Source organism: Ascaphus truei, chromosome 2 (assembly GCF_040206685.1).
Source record: "Ascaphus truei isolate aAscTru1 chromosome 2, aAscTru1.hap1, whole genome shotgun sequence".
NCBI classification, from domain to species: Eukaryota; Metazoa; Chordata; class Amphibia; order Anura; family Ascaphidae; genus Ascaphus; species Ascaphus truei.
In genome coordinates this window covers 84,569,802-84,586,572 of record NC_134484.1, presented here as the reverse complement: position 1 = coordinate 84,586,572, position 16,771 = coordinate 84,569,802, and the positions used below count along the sequence as shown (strand labels likewise).

At 41.6% G+C, this 16,771-nt stretch overlaps 1 protein-coding gene across 1 annotated transcript; it reads left to right on the top strand.

The window, feature by feature from the left end:
* The first annotated feature begins 259 nt into the window (after positions 1-259).
* LOC142482517 (fatty acid-binding protein, adipocyte-like) lies at positions 260-6,055 on the top strand. The gene is made up of 4 exons (XM_075583035.1): positions 260-418; positions 4,065-4,237; positions 4,874-4,975; positions 5,841-6,055. The coding sequence occupies exons 1-4, from the start codon at positions 340-342 to the stop codon at positions 5,889-5,891; spliced, it is 405 nt and encodes a 134-aa protein (XP_075439150.1). The 5' UTR covers positions 260-339; the 3' UTR covers positions 5,892-6,055.
* Positions 6,056-16,771: the final 10,716 nt, after the last annotated feature.

Here is a 16,771-nt window from a genome sequence, read left to right as displayed (position 1 = left end):
TCGAAAAGGAACTGATAAATCTCTGCTGTGGTAACATGCAGAGTGGGTGTGGAGTAAAGATGTTGGGAAAGGGGAGTTGGAACAAGTGCTTTCTTGTTTAAACAATCAGGGAGGTGTATTCTAATGCTTATTATTCTCTCATCTCAAGTTCCTTTCAAGTGCTGAATCAGCTACACAGGGCAGAGGGCGGTTTCTCAGCTGGACTGAGTATTGGTGCTGACATAATCACACCTCTGCCTGGTGCAGCTTTAAAAGACCTTCTCACTCCTATTACTACCTCATTGTCTGCTTGACTTCTGTTGTGCTCTAGTCAGGACATTTTTCTTAGAACCAGCCACCATGTGTGATGCATTCCTGGCAACGTGGACATTAAAAGAGAACAACAAAGATGCTTTTGATGCTTACATGGAAGCAGCAGGTAAGGATTGAATATTTATGTCTTAGTATCTTCTACTAAATATCTTGTATATGCAAGTCAATAAGCTATGTTGTCAAATTACTAGAGTTGTCTAAAGTGTGTATTGGTAAGATTTAAATTGACAATTTAATGTACTCATTTTGTGATTTAAAAAAAGAAAATCCAATGAATGCTAAATTGTACCATGTGTGCACATCACTAGTAATACATTCTAGAAACCTGTTAACTGCTTTGCAATAGGTGGCTGTGTGATGCAAAGAACCTATTTACAGTCTATATATTGTTGCACTTTTATATTTCTAATTTTATTTCTTATCTGCAGTTTCTTTGATAACAATTTTTTTAAATTGCTGCAATACAGGTAATGTAGCAATTGAGTTACCATGCAGCAGTTTTAATGCGGAAATGTTTAATTTATTGATTTCTGGTTCCTCCCTGAATTGCTATCACAATGTAACTTCTAACTGTGATCCTGTGCACATCACTCCCACAAGAAGTATTCTATGGTTCTGGTAACACGTGTGGTTATATCCGTTAGAGCTGCAAAACCGGATCAAGGTAGCAGCAAATGCTAGATATTGAACAGCATTGTCTGTGCTGGAATTCATGGCATGCTTAAAAAAAAAAATAGCCAGACAAAGTACATCGATTTTATATAACCATAATATGCAGTTCATCACTTGGCTAAATGGAGAACTTAGTCTGTGGGAGAAATAAGAGCGCAGAAGATATGTGATAGAAAAGTTCCAGAGCATTTATCCGAGGTAAAGGACCAGGAGGTAGATTTGTGTAACATGTAATTCCATGCTGCTGCACTCGAATGGGTACTGGGGGAGGCACTTCCTAGCAAGTGTTGGAGGGCAAACCCCAGTGCAGGATTAGTATTGGGCTACTATATAGCTATTCAGATATAGGCACTTGGAGAGCAATGAGCCACGGATGAGTCTGTTTTATATACTGGCAGGTTTACAATTGTAAACCTCGTTATTGACACATGTCCTGTAGGTGCATATTACATGTGCTATAGGGGTGTAAGAAGATGTAAGCATATCCTGATCTGTAATGTAAATATGTGCTGCTATGTAGCTTATTTATATTGCACTGTATCTTCTGCTGCCAGGTTAAATACTTCTACAGCATCTCACTTAAATCCATCTTTATTGCAGTGAATTCTGTTGTGTAAGGGTGAGCATTGATTACTTAACTGACTTGGGAAATCTATTGTATTGTATTGTCTTGCGTTCTTCTCAAGGATGTCTTCTTTCTACCCCCTTTGTATCTAAAGCCCTCTCCCGCCTTAAACCTTTTTCATTGACTGCCCCTCACCTCTGGAATGCCCTTCCCCTCAGTACCCGACTAGCACCCTCTCTATCCACCTTTAAGACCCACCTTAAGACACACTTGCTTAAAGAAGCATATGAATAGCACTGTGGCTATTCTGAACACATGGCACATAAAGCTTGGCCCCCTGCAGATGCACTTACCAGAACTCCCTCCTACTGTCTCTGTACGTTCTCCCTACCTACCAATTAGACTGTAAGCTCCTCGGAGCAGGGACTCCTCTTCCTTAATGTCTAAAGCACTTATTCCCATGATCTGTTATTTATATTATCTGTTATTTATTTGATTACCACATGTATTACTGCTGTGAAGCGCTATGTACATTAATGGCGCTATATAAATAAAGATATATATATATATATATATATATATATTCTCTATTAAATAAAATGGTCTTTTAGTTTAACATTTTTGGCCAAAATTGTTGTAAGCCCCTGAGCCACTGCACGGCAGACCACAATTCCAGGGGTCCCTAACACTAATATAAATTCTTAATAACCTGTGCAATACCAGGAAGAATGATTTATAATCTGTCAAAATTAGTTGCAAAGTTCTAAGTCTGATTGAAGCTTTTAATAACCTGTACATTACCAGGAAAAGCACTCTGTATTAGATTTGTCACAACCATACTGCAAGCAAGCAAGTTCCCCTGAGTGGGAGATGCTATGGAGTGAGCTTTTAACCATTTAAATGTGGGAGGGGGTAATCTTCAATTAGGTAGGAGGTTGCCACACTCCAATCAGCTAAGACTAGCTGAACAAGAATTGTAAAACATACTGAACACCTAACAAGCTCCTATTGAACCCCCAAAATAACCACAACATACATACATACATACATACATACATACATACATACATACATACATACATACATACATACATACATACATACATACATACATACATACATACATACATACATACATGTGTCACAGAGGAGTGCTGCTGAGCATGGCAATATATATTTAAACCCAGAGACAGAACATAAACCACAGACAGAGCTCAGTGCACATCCAGTATGTTTTATATGTAAGCTGTGTCCAGATTTCTGCACTAGTTTGCTCTGTTGCCACCATTGAGGCATCAGAAGGGTTTTAGTGCACAAATGAAGTGCAAACCTTCTGACAAATTCTACAACTGTATACATACGCCTAATAATACTTTTGGCATAAATTGCCCAAAGATGCAAATGCTTCCACGCAGATTTCTTCACACACACACAGACCCTAATGTTTTAGATGAATGATTCAGGAGAATTTGTAGGATTGGAAACTGCAGATAAGCCATTTGTGGCTTTTAGTTAAGGGTGGTCCCTTGACACAACACACAGAAATAAATGCAGTATGCATTGTATATTGGGTGACTTCTATTCTTTCTTTGGTAAGAGCTAACCTCAAGCTACAACAGATTTGTGTTCTTAATTGGTGAACTGCATTGATATGTACCATAAATTCTCCAGAAATTGAGTTGATCTTCTCTGGAAGTTGGTTGCGTTTAGTCTGTAAACCTTTCAATATGGCCAAACACCATACTTGACAATATACATCTTATAGTCCAACTGGGCCTATCTAAGTTAAAAGCCCACAGTAAAACTCAATCTTTCTAAATAACCAGGACTTTAATCACAGGAAACCATCAACCCATTTGGTCATAATAACAAATAGTAGAGTGGGGTGGGGGGAGAAAAAAATCCTAATCGCTTCATTACATGTTTTAATATATGTCAATATGACAGGCCCTTTAAAAGGAGCTGTTGAAACCTCTAGAGGTTTTTAATAGGTAATTTGGTACAACGAATGTTCATGTTTTGTCCATCAATAGATGTCTTTAACCATACCTACAATTGTTATGGACTCTCCTGCACTAAAGGGGTCAATCTTCTTTTTGCCCACCATGTATCTTATTCTTTTGGTTTCTGACCCAAGATCTAGTTGCCATTTAGGTGCAGTCTCGTCACCTGTCAATGTCTGCCTCCTCCATTGGTAATTGTATTTAATTCTGCTTCTGTCTTGATCATGGTCTCTGTAACTAGTGCGTGTATGACTTGTTCAAGGAAGTACTCGCATGCTATAGACCATACTTCCCATGAAAGATCAGTGACAGCCTATTCTTCCTGAGTGCAGGCGTCAGTGTTGTTGATTACAATATATTCTGCTCAAACTCTACTTTGTGAATATACTTGCTATAAAGTGCTGGATTCAATTCTGTGATTTTGATACTGCCAACATCTTTGGTTCCATAGTGGAATATTTGCATATAGTGCAAGTGGTATATTCATTGGACTAAAAATATGATATTTGCAGGAGTCAGCCTGATAACAAGGAAAGCAGCATGTGCATTGAAACCTGATTGCACCATTTCTCAGAATGGGGACACGATCACTATAAAATCTGTGAGCACTTTCAAAAACTCTGAATGTTCATTCAAGATCGGAGAGGAGTTTGATGAGACCACTGCAGATGGCAGGAAGACCAAGGTGAGCAAAAATAAAATCCACGTTACTCTAAGGATGCCAAATTAATGGTGTGTGCCCACGTGCAAGTTTGTAAATTGCTAGAGAAATCCAAAATCATCCCCCTTGATCACTAAAAATGTGACGGCTCACTATTGGCTGGAGCAAATCTGAACCTCTCCTTGTCCAGTGGGGAAAATAGGAAAATATTGCACCCCCTGATTGGGGGTGGGGGTGGTTGGAAGTTTCTCTTGCCATGCTCACTTTAGCTGCTAAACCCACACTGGCTCATTTCACTGGATATTAAATGGTACAAGTTTTGTGACCTTCATCTAGGATGGTAACTTGCATTTTGGTTGCCAAGAACTGGCAGAATTTTATTATTATTATGATTTTTATTTTTTATTTTTTTGTAATTTATTTTCTTTGGGTTGGAGACCTTTTCCAGGATTTTATTTGTATAGCGTCAACATATTCTTTAGCAGTGTAAAATGTGGGAGGGGACACAAAGCTTGTATGATGAGTACATACTGAATATATGAAGATAAACAGACTAAAGGAAGGAGGTCCCTGCCCCAAGGAGCTTACAATCTAAAATGAGAACACAAAATCATACCTTCACTCTACTAATTGACTCTTATTTCTCCTCTGTCCTTCTAGACCACGGTCACACTAGACCATGGAGTACTGAGTCAGAAGCAGAAGTGGGATGGCAAAGAGACTACGATAACACGGGAAGTGAAAGATGGAGAAATGATAGTGGTAAGTGATGCATGCATGGAGGAGAGTAAGGCGTCATGTATCAAGGCATGTAATGAATTTAATGGGCAACAATATATGCACCCTATACATTAAAAGGGTGATCTCCATCACAATTTCCCACGTGTGTGTGTGTGTTACCTCGTTTTCAAGTATGTCCTGGGCATAGTTATAACAATACATGGTTACATTAAAAGAACAGTGTTAAACAGTCAATTCACAGACATTTCATGGATAGAGTTGGAAAATTTGAGTACAGGGAATATAAAGGGCTTGTGATTTTCAGATTTGAAATAGAGCAACTTTAAATCCGCAAACAACTCGCACTCTTTAGCTGCGCCAAAGGCTGTCCGCATTTGAGGTAACGCAGATGTACACTGGGGTGGTTGATTTTCAATGCAGCTGTGAACAAACAGTTATCTGTGTCCTCTTGGCTCATTAACATTTCAGTGGGTGGTGTTGAGGTTCCACAAAGTACAAGCAAATGTTAAACCTTGGCACGCTGGTCCTGTGCAGAGGGGAGCAGCTCGCGTACGCACATACATTTACAAACACACACTGTGACTTATTTAGCTGTCTCCGCACCCCCACTATGATTGATGTGATTTTCATCTACCTCAGCAAATGCCTATCCAGCAAATGCTCTGTCTGAAATTACTTTCCTTTGTCTCAGAATAGGGACTCTACTCTGACAAAGTGAACACTTTCCATTGGACTGTGCTGGAATTTCTTTCCAGTAAAAAGCACAACTGGAAACAACTTGACAGTGATACAAGTGTACTTGGAACATCCATGTGTTTTATATTTAAGAAGCTGCATGACCTATTTAACTAACTTATGCTTTATTTGTTTCATCTTTACTTTCTAGACCTGCATCATGGGAAATGTGAAATGTGTACGAATCTACAATAAAAAATGAGACCTGCAATCTTCTCAACAGGCTGGAAGTTACTACTGTATAAAAGAAAATAAGCTCAGTTCAATGAGCAATGGTCCAAAAACTCCCTTGTATGTCTGTGCCATTGGCACGAGTGACCGTTCGTGCCGTGATTCATTAAAAAAATAAAGATTTTGACCTTCAAATCTATTTGTCTGATATATTTTATTCTCCTAAAAATAGACTTGTGCCTCTACCTCCCCACCCCTGTGCACTTTAATTTATAAGTTGCTGCATAGAAGCTCAGTTCAGCAATTACTAGGCTAACTCATATTCAACAATTACATTTCTACATGTTCAGTACCAAAGATTAGCATAACTGTAAAGGCTGGTCACATCCAGGATGAGCCGCAATTGACGATCTGTCACCCATGTAAATCTCTGTGGCCAGTTGTCCAAACTGGATGAACTAAGGGCATGGTGCCTTATGCATATACCCAAAGTCATCATTCTCACAGAAACATGGCTAACTCGTAAAACCCTCGCTGCAACTATCGCCATTCAGGGATAATCAATTTCTAGGAAAGATACAGTAGGTCAGAGACTAGTGTTTTATATTGCAGACACCTTACAATTTAGCTACTACATTGCCCCCAAGCTAATCCTCTTTTGAAATCCTAGTTGGCAAAATCTGCTTCACCTTTTCTAAGCATGTTCTTATTGCTGGCATCTACTGCACCCCTACAATCCCTTACTGATATCACCCAGTTTTGTGGCTCAATTTTGTCTCTGAACGAGAAGTGTGAGCTGTTGGTTCTTGGGGATTTCAACTACAATTAGCATGACCCTAAAAACAACATCCAGATACAACTCCAGTCACTTAACCTTATGCAACTATGTCCCAATCCACAAGGACAAACCTGAAATCTCACAACCATTCCTTTTCTAGAATGGATTCTCTCCTCTAGACCAAGCAGAATCCAACCCTCTGGTATTCTTCCTGACATTTTAAGTGACCATGCAATAGTGTACGGTCTAAGGGAAATCAGACCACCCCAATTGAGCCCTAACGTTGTACTTGCTAGAACATTTAGAAACTTTAACCCACAACAGTTTCTGGTTGATCTTACCAACTGCCCTTGGTACAGAATCGACTTAATACCTGATCAAAAGTTGGGACAAAAACACTGTCTCAAACTACAGGCCAACTACTCTTCTCCCAATACTTTCCAAGGTCATGGAAAAAATGTGTTCCCTCCCAATTGGATAAGTGGAGAAAACTTTGGCGCTCCTCTTTAGCACTTAAAAAAAAAAATACAAACAAACGTAGGAGCCTAAAACAAAGTTAGTATACTTGCCCTTCAATTTGCAGCTCAACAGTGTTGAGATCCTTCCTTGACCTCCACCAATACGTTATTCTTGTAGAAAGAAATAATAAACACTATGTAACTATTAGCCCACTAGATGAAGCATACATATACACAGGGAATGAATTGTGGAATACAGTATAACAAAAAAAAGCTGATGCCAGATCTTACTCACACGGACAAGTGTGAGCCAATCTTGTCAAGGTTTCTTTGGATTTATTTCGAAAGATCCACTTCAAGGGGGGGTACCCAGGGGTGGTACGGGGGTTTTAATAAGAGCAATTCCCTCCCTCTGGTATGGCTTCAAATAGGGGCGAAAACGCTCAATGAGAAGAGGTAAGTTTATTTAAACAACAAGTAAGTATTCAAAACTCATTCCCAATTAACTGATTACTATACCAAGACAAATTTCCCTAGCCAATTCCAATCTGGCTTTTGCCCAAACACTCCACAATAACTACCCTTCTAAAGGTTTGCAATGAGTCGGTGTGGAATGGAACTGGGACAACTTACTGGTGCAATATTCCTAGATTTTGCAAAGGCTTTTGATACTGTTCATCATGCTATCTTGCTAAACAAACTCCTGTCGTCCTTGAATAGGAATGAAACCAGTTTAAAGCATGTTTCCCTGCCTATCAGGCAGATCCCAACATGTGTATCTCGGCTTCTAGCTTCAACCCCTTGGAGGGCAGATATCCCACAAGGCCCTTTTCTGGGGTCCCTACTCTTCTCTGTCTTCATCAATTATCTACCTGCAGCTTGTAAGGGAGCTTCAATACACATGTATGCGGATGACACAATCCTATATGCACATTGGATTCGCCTCTCTGACCTTAAACACATACTTCATTATGTTTTTTTTGAGACTTGAAATGCTCAAAGAACTAGATTGGTCATCACTTGAGTCTAGGTGCAAAGTTAATCTCTCTTGTGTTGCCTTTAATACTTTCTGGGTAAAAGTTACCCATCTACCTGAGCTCCCAACCCCTACCACATGCAGCACTTATCTGTGATCTGACTCCAAAAGACTGTTCATGGTCCCAAGGTTCAGTGAAGTATCCGGCCGCTCTTCCTTCTCTTACCGTGCACCCCAAAACTGAAACAACCTACCGGAGACTCTCACAGCCACCACCAGTCTAAGTTCATTCAAAACTAAAGCTGTCTCACATTTTAATCTGGTTTGTAACTGTTGCATATGCCTATAATATATATTATCTCTAACTGTGCATGCAATGTCTTGTATATAATGTATACCCTATTCACTTAATGTAACTATGTATTTGTAACCATGTATTATTTGTCATCTTAACTCTATGCCCAGGACATACTGGAAAACGAGAGGTAACTCTCAGTGTATTATTTCCTGGTAAAACATTTTATAAATTAAATAAATTAAATGTATTAGGAGGGATAGCTTTAAACCGACTTAAAAAGGTAGTTGTATCCTTAAGATAACCCTTTAACAGCATACATGGTGGCAAAAGTCAACATACTGTGACAGCGGCTGACACAGAGACCAACATGTTTTTTTAGGACACAGGTCTTCAATTGTTAGCTTCCTTACAAAATGGTGCCTTCCCCTTTTACTTACGGTGTTTTTTATTTTTTGCGTGTCCTACTTTGGCTAAGGACATAGACAGAATTCTCACTAGAGCAATATAGTTCTGATTGCTGCTCATCCAAATGATTGTGCAGGGAGAGTTGCCAAAAGGAGCGGACGGGCCTGTGTGATGCCGGGATTGTCACTTCGTAGGAATGATTTTAAGGTATTTTTGTCACATTTCAATCATGCGGAAGTGCTGGTTTCAGCATATAGCTCTGCTGGTGACTGGCTAGACACCTGGGGGAATTTTAAAAAAAAATTGATTTTTGATAGTCATAGTTACATAGATGAGGTGGAAAAAAGACAAAGTTCACCTATGCTAAATTTAGATGACCGGTACTTAGCCTATATTTGAATTTACAATATTTTGATCCAGAGGAAGGCAAACAAAAAACCCCAGTGAAATATTTTCTAATATCTCATAAGGGGTAAATTAAATTATTTTCTGACCCCAAATATTAGCAATCAGATTACTCCCTGAAATAACATCCTTCCATGTTTACTTCTTTGGTGTATACTTTTCCTTTCTAAAATGTCAAACTTTTTTTTGAAGATATCTATTGTATCTGTCATCACAGTTTCCATGGGTAAAGCATTTGGCATTTTAACTGCCCTTACTGCATAGAACCCTTTCCTCCAACCATAAGGGATGATCCCATGTTTGTACTGTCCCTGAATATATGTGTAACGCTGCTTCCCCCCGCTCCCCCCCCTCCTCCCCTCTGGGAGATCTTGCTAAAGCTACAGGTGTCATGGTGCTTGTTACCTGTGAGGGTCCAGGAGAGATCAGGGTCTGTGATGGTAAGGGGAAACAGGACAGGCTTTTGGTGTTCCTACACAAAGAGGATAGACAGCACTCAATCAGTATGCATATAGATGTTCAGGGTGCTTACGGAACCAGGAGGACCTAAATTCCCCACAACCAAAAGTCAAAAATAACTAGAGTTCCAGCACTCTCTGACTCAGAGAAAGTCCAAAAACTAGGTATATGCCAAAAAAAGTAAATAATTTAATATATGCACAAGATAATATAGCACAACTTGGAGTAATGCGGCGCAAATGAATAAGCACAGAATCCTACAAGCATGGTGTTGGGGGTGAAAATACACAGGGACAGGGAGTGGGATAGACACTAGGCAAGGAGAGTGGGAACAACACAAATGGGGGAGGGTAATCAGGGGTGCAACGTTTCAGGGGGAGACACACTTTCCTCGGGCCCGTTCCCTCAGGTCTATAAAGACCACAAGGTACTTCTCTTAACCCTGACACCCCAGACACCAGAGCAACACTCAATAATCACAAAAAAAATGCAACTTGAAAGCTCAAACGAGCAAAGTCCTGAGTACACCAGAGTATATATACAATAAGAAAAATGGGTCAAACCATCCGGTTCACTGACAAGTCTCTCTTCCTCCCTCTGCCTGCCAGTCAGAGAGTACTGGAACTCTAGTTATTTTTGACTTTAGGCATTTGGTGATCCTTCAGGCTCTTCTTATGGTGACAGTACATCCAGTCATAGCAGGCTCCAAGTGTATTGGGGACAATCCTCACATGACAGTCTTCAAGCATACCCAATAGACTGTTGACTCAGGCATAAAACAGGCTCCTTTATTGCATCCACTGCAGGTGTTGTTACAGCGAATACAGTTGACAGCATAGGATCCCAGGCCTCTAGATGGTGGCTGGCCTTCTCTGAATTGAGGCCTTGCAGTCTGGTAGATCTCCTATCCTCAACCCCCTAAGGGGCTGAGAGCATGTCTCCTCCTGGCTGGGAGGAACTCAGCTCCACTCCTCCTCAGACTAGACTCAAAACTAGACTCTATCATTTAGAATGCCTCCTCTCCTAGTACAGAGGGGGAGGGCACAAGGTCTGCACCGATTGGCTGTACACAGATCCAGTTCACCTCCATAGGAACCCTATATGTAAAACTTGGGATCGGGTTTCTTTAACAACCGTTCTTCGGAATCCTTGGTCAATACGAAATAGATTTTGGGAGAGAGATAACAAATGACACAGATAAAACACAGACAATAATTCCCTGGCGCACTATCAGATAATAAACCTGACGAATCGGAGTAGTCCCATGAATCAAAAGATGGTATAAAGAAGATCCACAGTCCACAATGTCCCGTTCTTTTACACAGAATGCTGGTCTGAAAATACAAATAAAACAACCATTGCGCAGTACCCTATGGTCAGTATTCCAAGACCCCACCGTTGCTATCTACTTACTTAAAAATAGATAAGAATGGGCCTCAAAAGGTTTCTTTAAGTCCCCCCACGATTGGCTCCGACTGATTCCTGCTGCTGGTATCACGCTTTACACTTCCAGCATCAGCATCACCATACCGATTGGGAACAGAAAGGGGCACCAATAGTATAGCACTATAACATTTATTGTTAAAAAATGACAAGCATAAAAACATGCACTCACATGCGAGAATGCCCTATGCGTGTCCTACAACGTGCCGTCCGCTTCACATGGGAGGATGTCGAGGGATTGCAGGGGGAGGCTGGAGCCGGCGTGGGTCCCCGCTTCGTGGCCGCGACTCGGAGCGCCTAGTCCCTCCTCCGATGACGTTCCCCGTCAATCAACCTCCTTTCCTTCCACAGGGTCTGCACGTTGCAGCACGTTCAACAGGCTCCACCCTACGCGCGTTTCGTGACTCTGACGTCACTTCTTCAGGGGCAATGGAGCTGTGGGGGCACTTGAGGTATTTTATACCCTTGTGCAAAGCTGACAGGGAGTTCCCATTAGTTGAATGTCTGATTGGGAACTCCTGTTGATTGTCCACTTGTTGGCTGATACCTGGCAATTCGTGTGTTTAGCAGGTTTAACCACTTCATGCCTGGACAGCCAATTGCACTAGATGATTACATTCTAGCATGCTGTAAAATACTTTACACAAAATTATTTAATACATCAGTATCATAAAAACCATAATAAAACTCTATAAATTGTAGAAATAAAAAGTAATTAGCAACCCTGTGGCTTATTATTCAATGTGCGAGATAGCTATTTGTATTGATCACTGTTGCTAACAGCATAAAGGACCCAGAGGTGGAAAGAGATTATTTGCATAGCAAAAAAACAAAAACAGATAACCTGGTTATGCAATATTCAACATCAGCAGTTACAGACCTAACTGTCCCTCAAAAATGCTGCCAGGTCAAATTCGATGTTTAATCCTCTCGGGGTTAAGGTTTTGAGGGTATATATCCAGTAGCTTTCGCGTCTGGATATAAGATTGATTTTATCACCCCCCCTCCAATTCTGCTTGGGGCAGTCAATCCCTTTACAGATTAACCCTTCCGGATTTTGTCCATGTTTATTTTTAAAGTGACTGGAGACGCTATGTGTCTCCAGACCCCTTTTTATATTATAAACATGTTCTGCAAGACGTCGTTTCAATGGTCTACCTGTTCGCCCTACATATTGTAGTCCACAAGGGCACTCCAACAGGTAGACCACAAAAGGAGTCTTGCAGGAAATGAACGATTTGATGGGAAATCTGACACCTGTAACATTGGATGGAAAATGTTTGCATTTACTGCTGTACCTACAGCCAATACATTTGTCACATGTAAAGAATCCGTCCAATTCCTTAAGCCATGTTGTACTTTGTGTTTTTACGGAATTGAACGGACAGCTCGGGGACAGTTGAAGCTTTAGATTATTGGCCCTTTTAAACACTATCTGGGGGTGTTTAGGTAGTATTGTTTTAAGTATAGCATCCCCCTGGAGAATACTCCAATGCTCCAATGCTTCCTAATACATGCGAACAGGTAGACCATTGAAACGACGTCTTGCAGAACATGTTTATAATATAAAAAGGGGTCTGGAGACACATAGCGTCTCCAGTCACTTTAAAAATAAACATGGACAAAATCCGGAAGGGTTAATCTGTAAAGGGATTGACTGCCCCAAGCAGAATTGGAGGGGGGGTGATAAAATCAATCTTATATCCAGACGCGAAAGCTACTGGATATATACCCTCAAAACCTTAACCCCGAGAGGATTAAACATCGAATTTGACCTGGCAGCATTTTTGAGGGACAGTTAGGTCTGTAACTGCTGATGTTGAATATTGCATAACCAGGTTATCTGTTTTTGTTTTTTTGCTATGCAAATAATCTCTTTCCACCTCTGGGTCCTTTATGCTGTTAGCAACAGTGATCAATACAAATAGCTATCTCGCACATTGAATAATAAGCCACAGGGTTGCTAATTACTTTTTATTTCTACAATTTATAGAGTTTTATTATGGTTTTTATGATACTGATGTATTAAATAATTTTGTGTAAAGTATTTTACAGCATGCTAGAATGTAATCATCTAGTGCAATTGGCTGTCCAGGCATGAAGTGGTTAAACCTGCTAAACACACGAATTGCCAGGTATCAGCCAACAAGTGGACAATCAACAGGAGTTCCCAATCAGACATTCAACTAATGGGAACTCCCTGTCAGCTTTGCACAAGGGTATAAAATACCTCAAGTGCCCCCACAGCTCCATTGCCCCTGAAGAAGTGACGTCAGAGTCACGAAACGCGCGTAGGGTGGAGCCTGTTGAACGTGCTGCAACGTGCAGACCCTGTGGAAGGAAAGGAGGTTGATTGACGGGGAACGTCATCGGAGGAGGGACTAGGCGCTCCGAGTCGCGGCCACGAAGCGGGGACCCACGCCGGCTCCAGCCTCCCCCTGCAATCCCTCGACATCCTCCCATGTGAAGCGGACGGCACGTTGTAGGACACGCATAGGGCATTCTCGCATGTGAGTGCATGTTTTTATGCTTGTCATTTTTTAACAATAAATGTTATAGTGCTATACTATTGGTGCCCCTTTCTGTTCCCAATCGGTATGGTGATGCTGATGCTGGAAGTGTAAAGCGTGATACCAGCAGCAGGAATCAGTCGGAGCCAATCGTGGGGGGACTTAAAGAAACCTTTTGAGGCCCATTCTTATCTATTTTTAAGTAAGTAGATAGCAACGGTGGGGTCTTGGAATACTGACCATAGGGTACTGCGCAATGGTTGTTTTATTTGTATTTTCAGACCAGCATTCTGTGTAAAAGAACGGGACATTGTGGACTGTGGATCTTCTTTATACCATCTTTTGATTCATGGGACTACTCCGATTCGTCAGGTTTATTATCTGATAGTGCGCCAGGGAATTATTGTCTGTGTTTTATCTGTGTCATTTGTTATCTCTCTGTGTATGTTATACAGCCCTTGTGGATAGGGTTGTTATATTCCCAAGGCAGCCATTCCCCAACCTGCCACAACAGGCTGTGAGGAATTCACATTAGATTTTTTCTTATAGGGGACACTTTAAATATTCATTTTATTATTGTTAAGCACCTGGTTATTTTAGTTAATATTTAGGTATAGTTATATAGGTTTGAGCGCTGATCACATGCTTTTAGTTTAAATTTTCCTCACAGATTTTGGGAGAACCAGATTTTTCCACTCGATCCTTGAAAATACGCCGTCCCACTAACCACTCGTCCATAATGGAACAGATTGTGGACTCCGTTATGAATTCTTTGCAGCTGGTTTTGGACCAAAGATACCCTAATACAGCCTGTTTAAGCCAATCATACCTACTAGTCTATCTCATCCAGAATGGGTTCAGGCTCATAAGGGAATTCGTACCCAGGAGACTGACGATACCTGAGTATTATAGCCCGGTGAGCTCTGCTAAATTGTAATAATTTTTGGCCAGTGCCTTGGTCTGGCAGAACCCAAAATCAAGGTTCTGTAGGTTCCACCTCTTGATACAGTATAGCTGGTCCCTTAGGTGTTATTACCCCCAGCTTAATATCATGTACCCTCTTACGGAGAGCCTCAGCTGTGTCCCCTAGGGGAAATTTACCCTCCTCCCACCAATGATCTACCATAGGACCATCCACCAGAAGGAACCTAGTCCTATTCATACTGGCAGAAGGGGGTAGGATGGTCCGTGGTTCACAGCAACTTCAGCAGCCAACGCATGGATGTCTAAAAAAACTTTATTGATCGCTAGCAGCAAACATCAGGCAACCACTCTAACATGTTTCGTCCAGGCTATGGACTTTTTCAAAGAGTTTCATACTGGCGGCGTAGCCCTGAAACATAGGGTCCCACCACTTAAGGGGTTCCCCGGTCAGATGTTCGGTGTTTGGGATACTGGACCTAGTGCTGAGGGGTTGGTATTGGGGTGGCATCAGGAATCCGATGACCCCTTTTCAGGCCCATTATCAGAAATATATAATGGCCCATAGACTTATGCCCAAACCGCCCTGGCACATGGTGGGGTGCAAGTCCTATGAGGGATTAGGGGTATCACTTACTCTGTCTACATGGAAAAATGATGAGATGCTTCACAAGAATCCTGGGTGGAATATTGATAGTTCTGGAGAGAACTGAGATTCTGAAATCTCCAACAAGAATTGGTATAGTGCAGAAGGAGGGGATGACAGCCCAGGGGAATGCTTTAAAGAATTGTCCTGGCATAACAATCCCAGACCCATAGCATCCACGCCTAATGTATTGCCTGGTTTTGGGTGTTCAGTTTGCTACCACGAATATCGTTATACTCTTGTTTTGAGCCAGGTGGATCATGCCATGTGCAGACCACCATAAGAGGGTATTTTCGTAACAGTTCCCAACAGTACTGGAGCACTAGTAAGAAAGCCAGAACTTGAGCACTATTATATAAAGAGTTATCCATGTTGGGAGGGACTTTTTGTATGCACATACACACACATGTTGGGTGTTACATGCCAATAAAACTGTATGTACTGTATTCATTGAAATGTTATCATGTATAGCAAATTTGATAATCATTATGTGAAATGTTATCTTGTTTTTGTTCAGGTTTCATTTAACGATGGTAACTGAAAATGTAGGACCCAAGCGGGGTTGTTGGGAATCCACCAGAGGGAGAGTGTAGCCATGCCATCTGTGGCTACAAGTTTGCTTCCCTCCTGGCAGTAAGTCCTGGTATAAGCAGGCCTTGCCAATAGTTGCTATGGGGTTTTCCCCCTTCCCTTTGGTACTGCACTTGAGTGACAGCAGGGGGTGGTACATCCTGTTGTAGCTGGATCAACAGGGCGCCTGCCTCCTGGCTGTACTTAAAGGCAGGACAGCCCTAAAGTTAGGGTTGTTCCTTCCACTTGAGAAAGGCAGGTCACACGACTGGGAGCCTGAGATTAGGGCTTTCCCATGTGCTCTTCCCTCCGGGGAGAGTGAGTGCGGACCATACCTCTTCCTCCGATAGGGGGTGGGGAAGAGCTAGGACGGCTTCGGGTGCCCTTGGCCCATAGTGGCTGTCCAGGGACCATCATCCAGTGAATACTGACAGACTGTATCCGGCAGAAGACTGCTGAGTAATTGTTACTGCAGAGTGTAGTAATAAACTTCCTGCCTGGTGCGTGACCTTACAGGGGGGAGAAGTAATACTGTAAGTTCTACTGTGGAAGATCACCTTCCGTTCCTGGAGTCCATGGCAGATGGAGGCATTGCACTGCTAAGTAGATATGTGTGGTATGAACCCCAGAAGCCTGTTCCTGTGTCCCCACTACCATCAACAGACGACTCAGCCCTCCTGTTGACAGCAGGTATATGCACTACACAAACATACAGGACACCTACAAGCTCATATTGAACCCCCAAAATAACCACAACATATACAGAAGCATATAAGTGTCACAGAGGAGTGCTACTGAGCATGGCAATATATATTTTTAAAACCACAGACAGAACATGAAACACAGACAGAGCTCAGTGCACATCCAGTGAAACTTATACATGGTACAGTGCCTAAATATATATATGTATAGATATCTATTAAATAAAATGGTCTTTTAGTTTAACATTTTGGCCAAAGTGTTGTAAGCCCCTGAGCCACGACACGGCAGACCACATCTCAGGGGTCCCTAACACTAATATAAATTCTTAATAACCTGTGCA

Bases quoted from the DNA above. Each gene is read 5' to 3' on its own strand.
- LOC142482517 (XM_075583035.1), top strand. From the start codon at position 340: ATGTGTGATGCATTCCTGGCAACGTGGACATTAAAAGAGAACAACAAA. The intron at 419-4,064 runs GTAAGGATTGAA...TGATATTTGCAG, and splicing joins TGCTTACATGGAAGCAGCAG to GAGTCAGCCTGATAACAAGG. The intron at 4,238-4,873 runs GTGAGCAAAAAT...CTGTCCTTCTAG, and splicing joins CAGATGGCAGGAAGACCAAG to ACCACGGTCACACTAGACCA.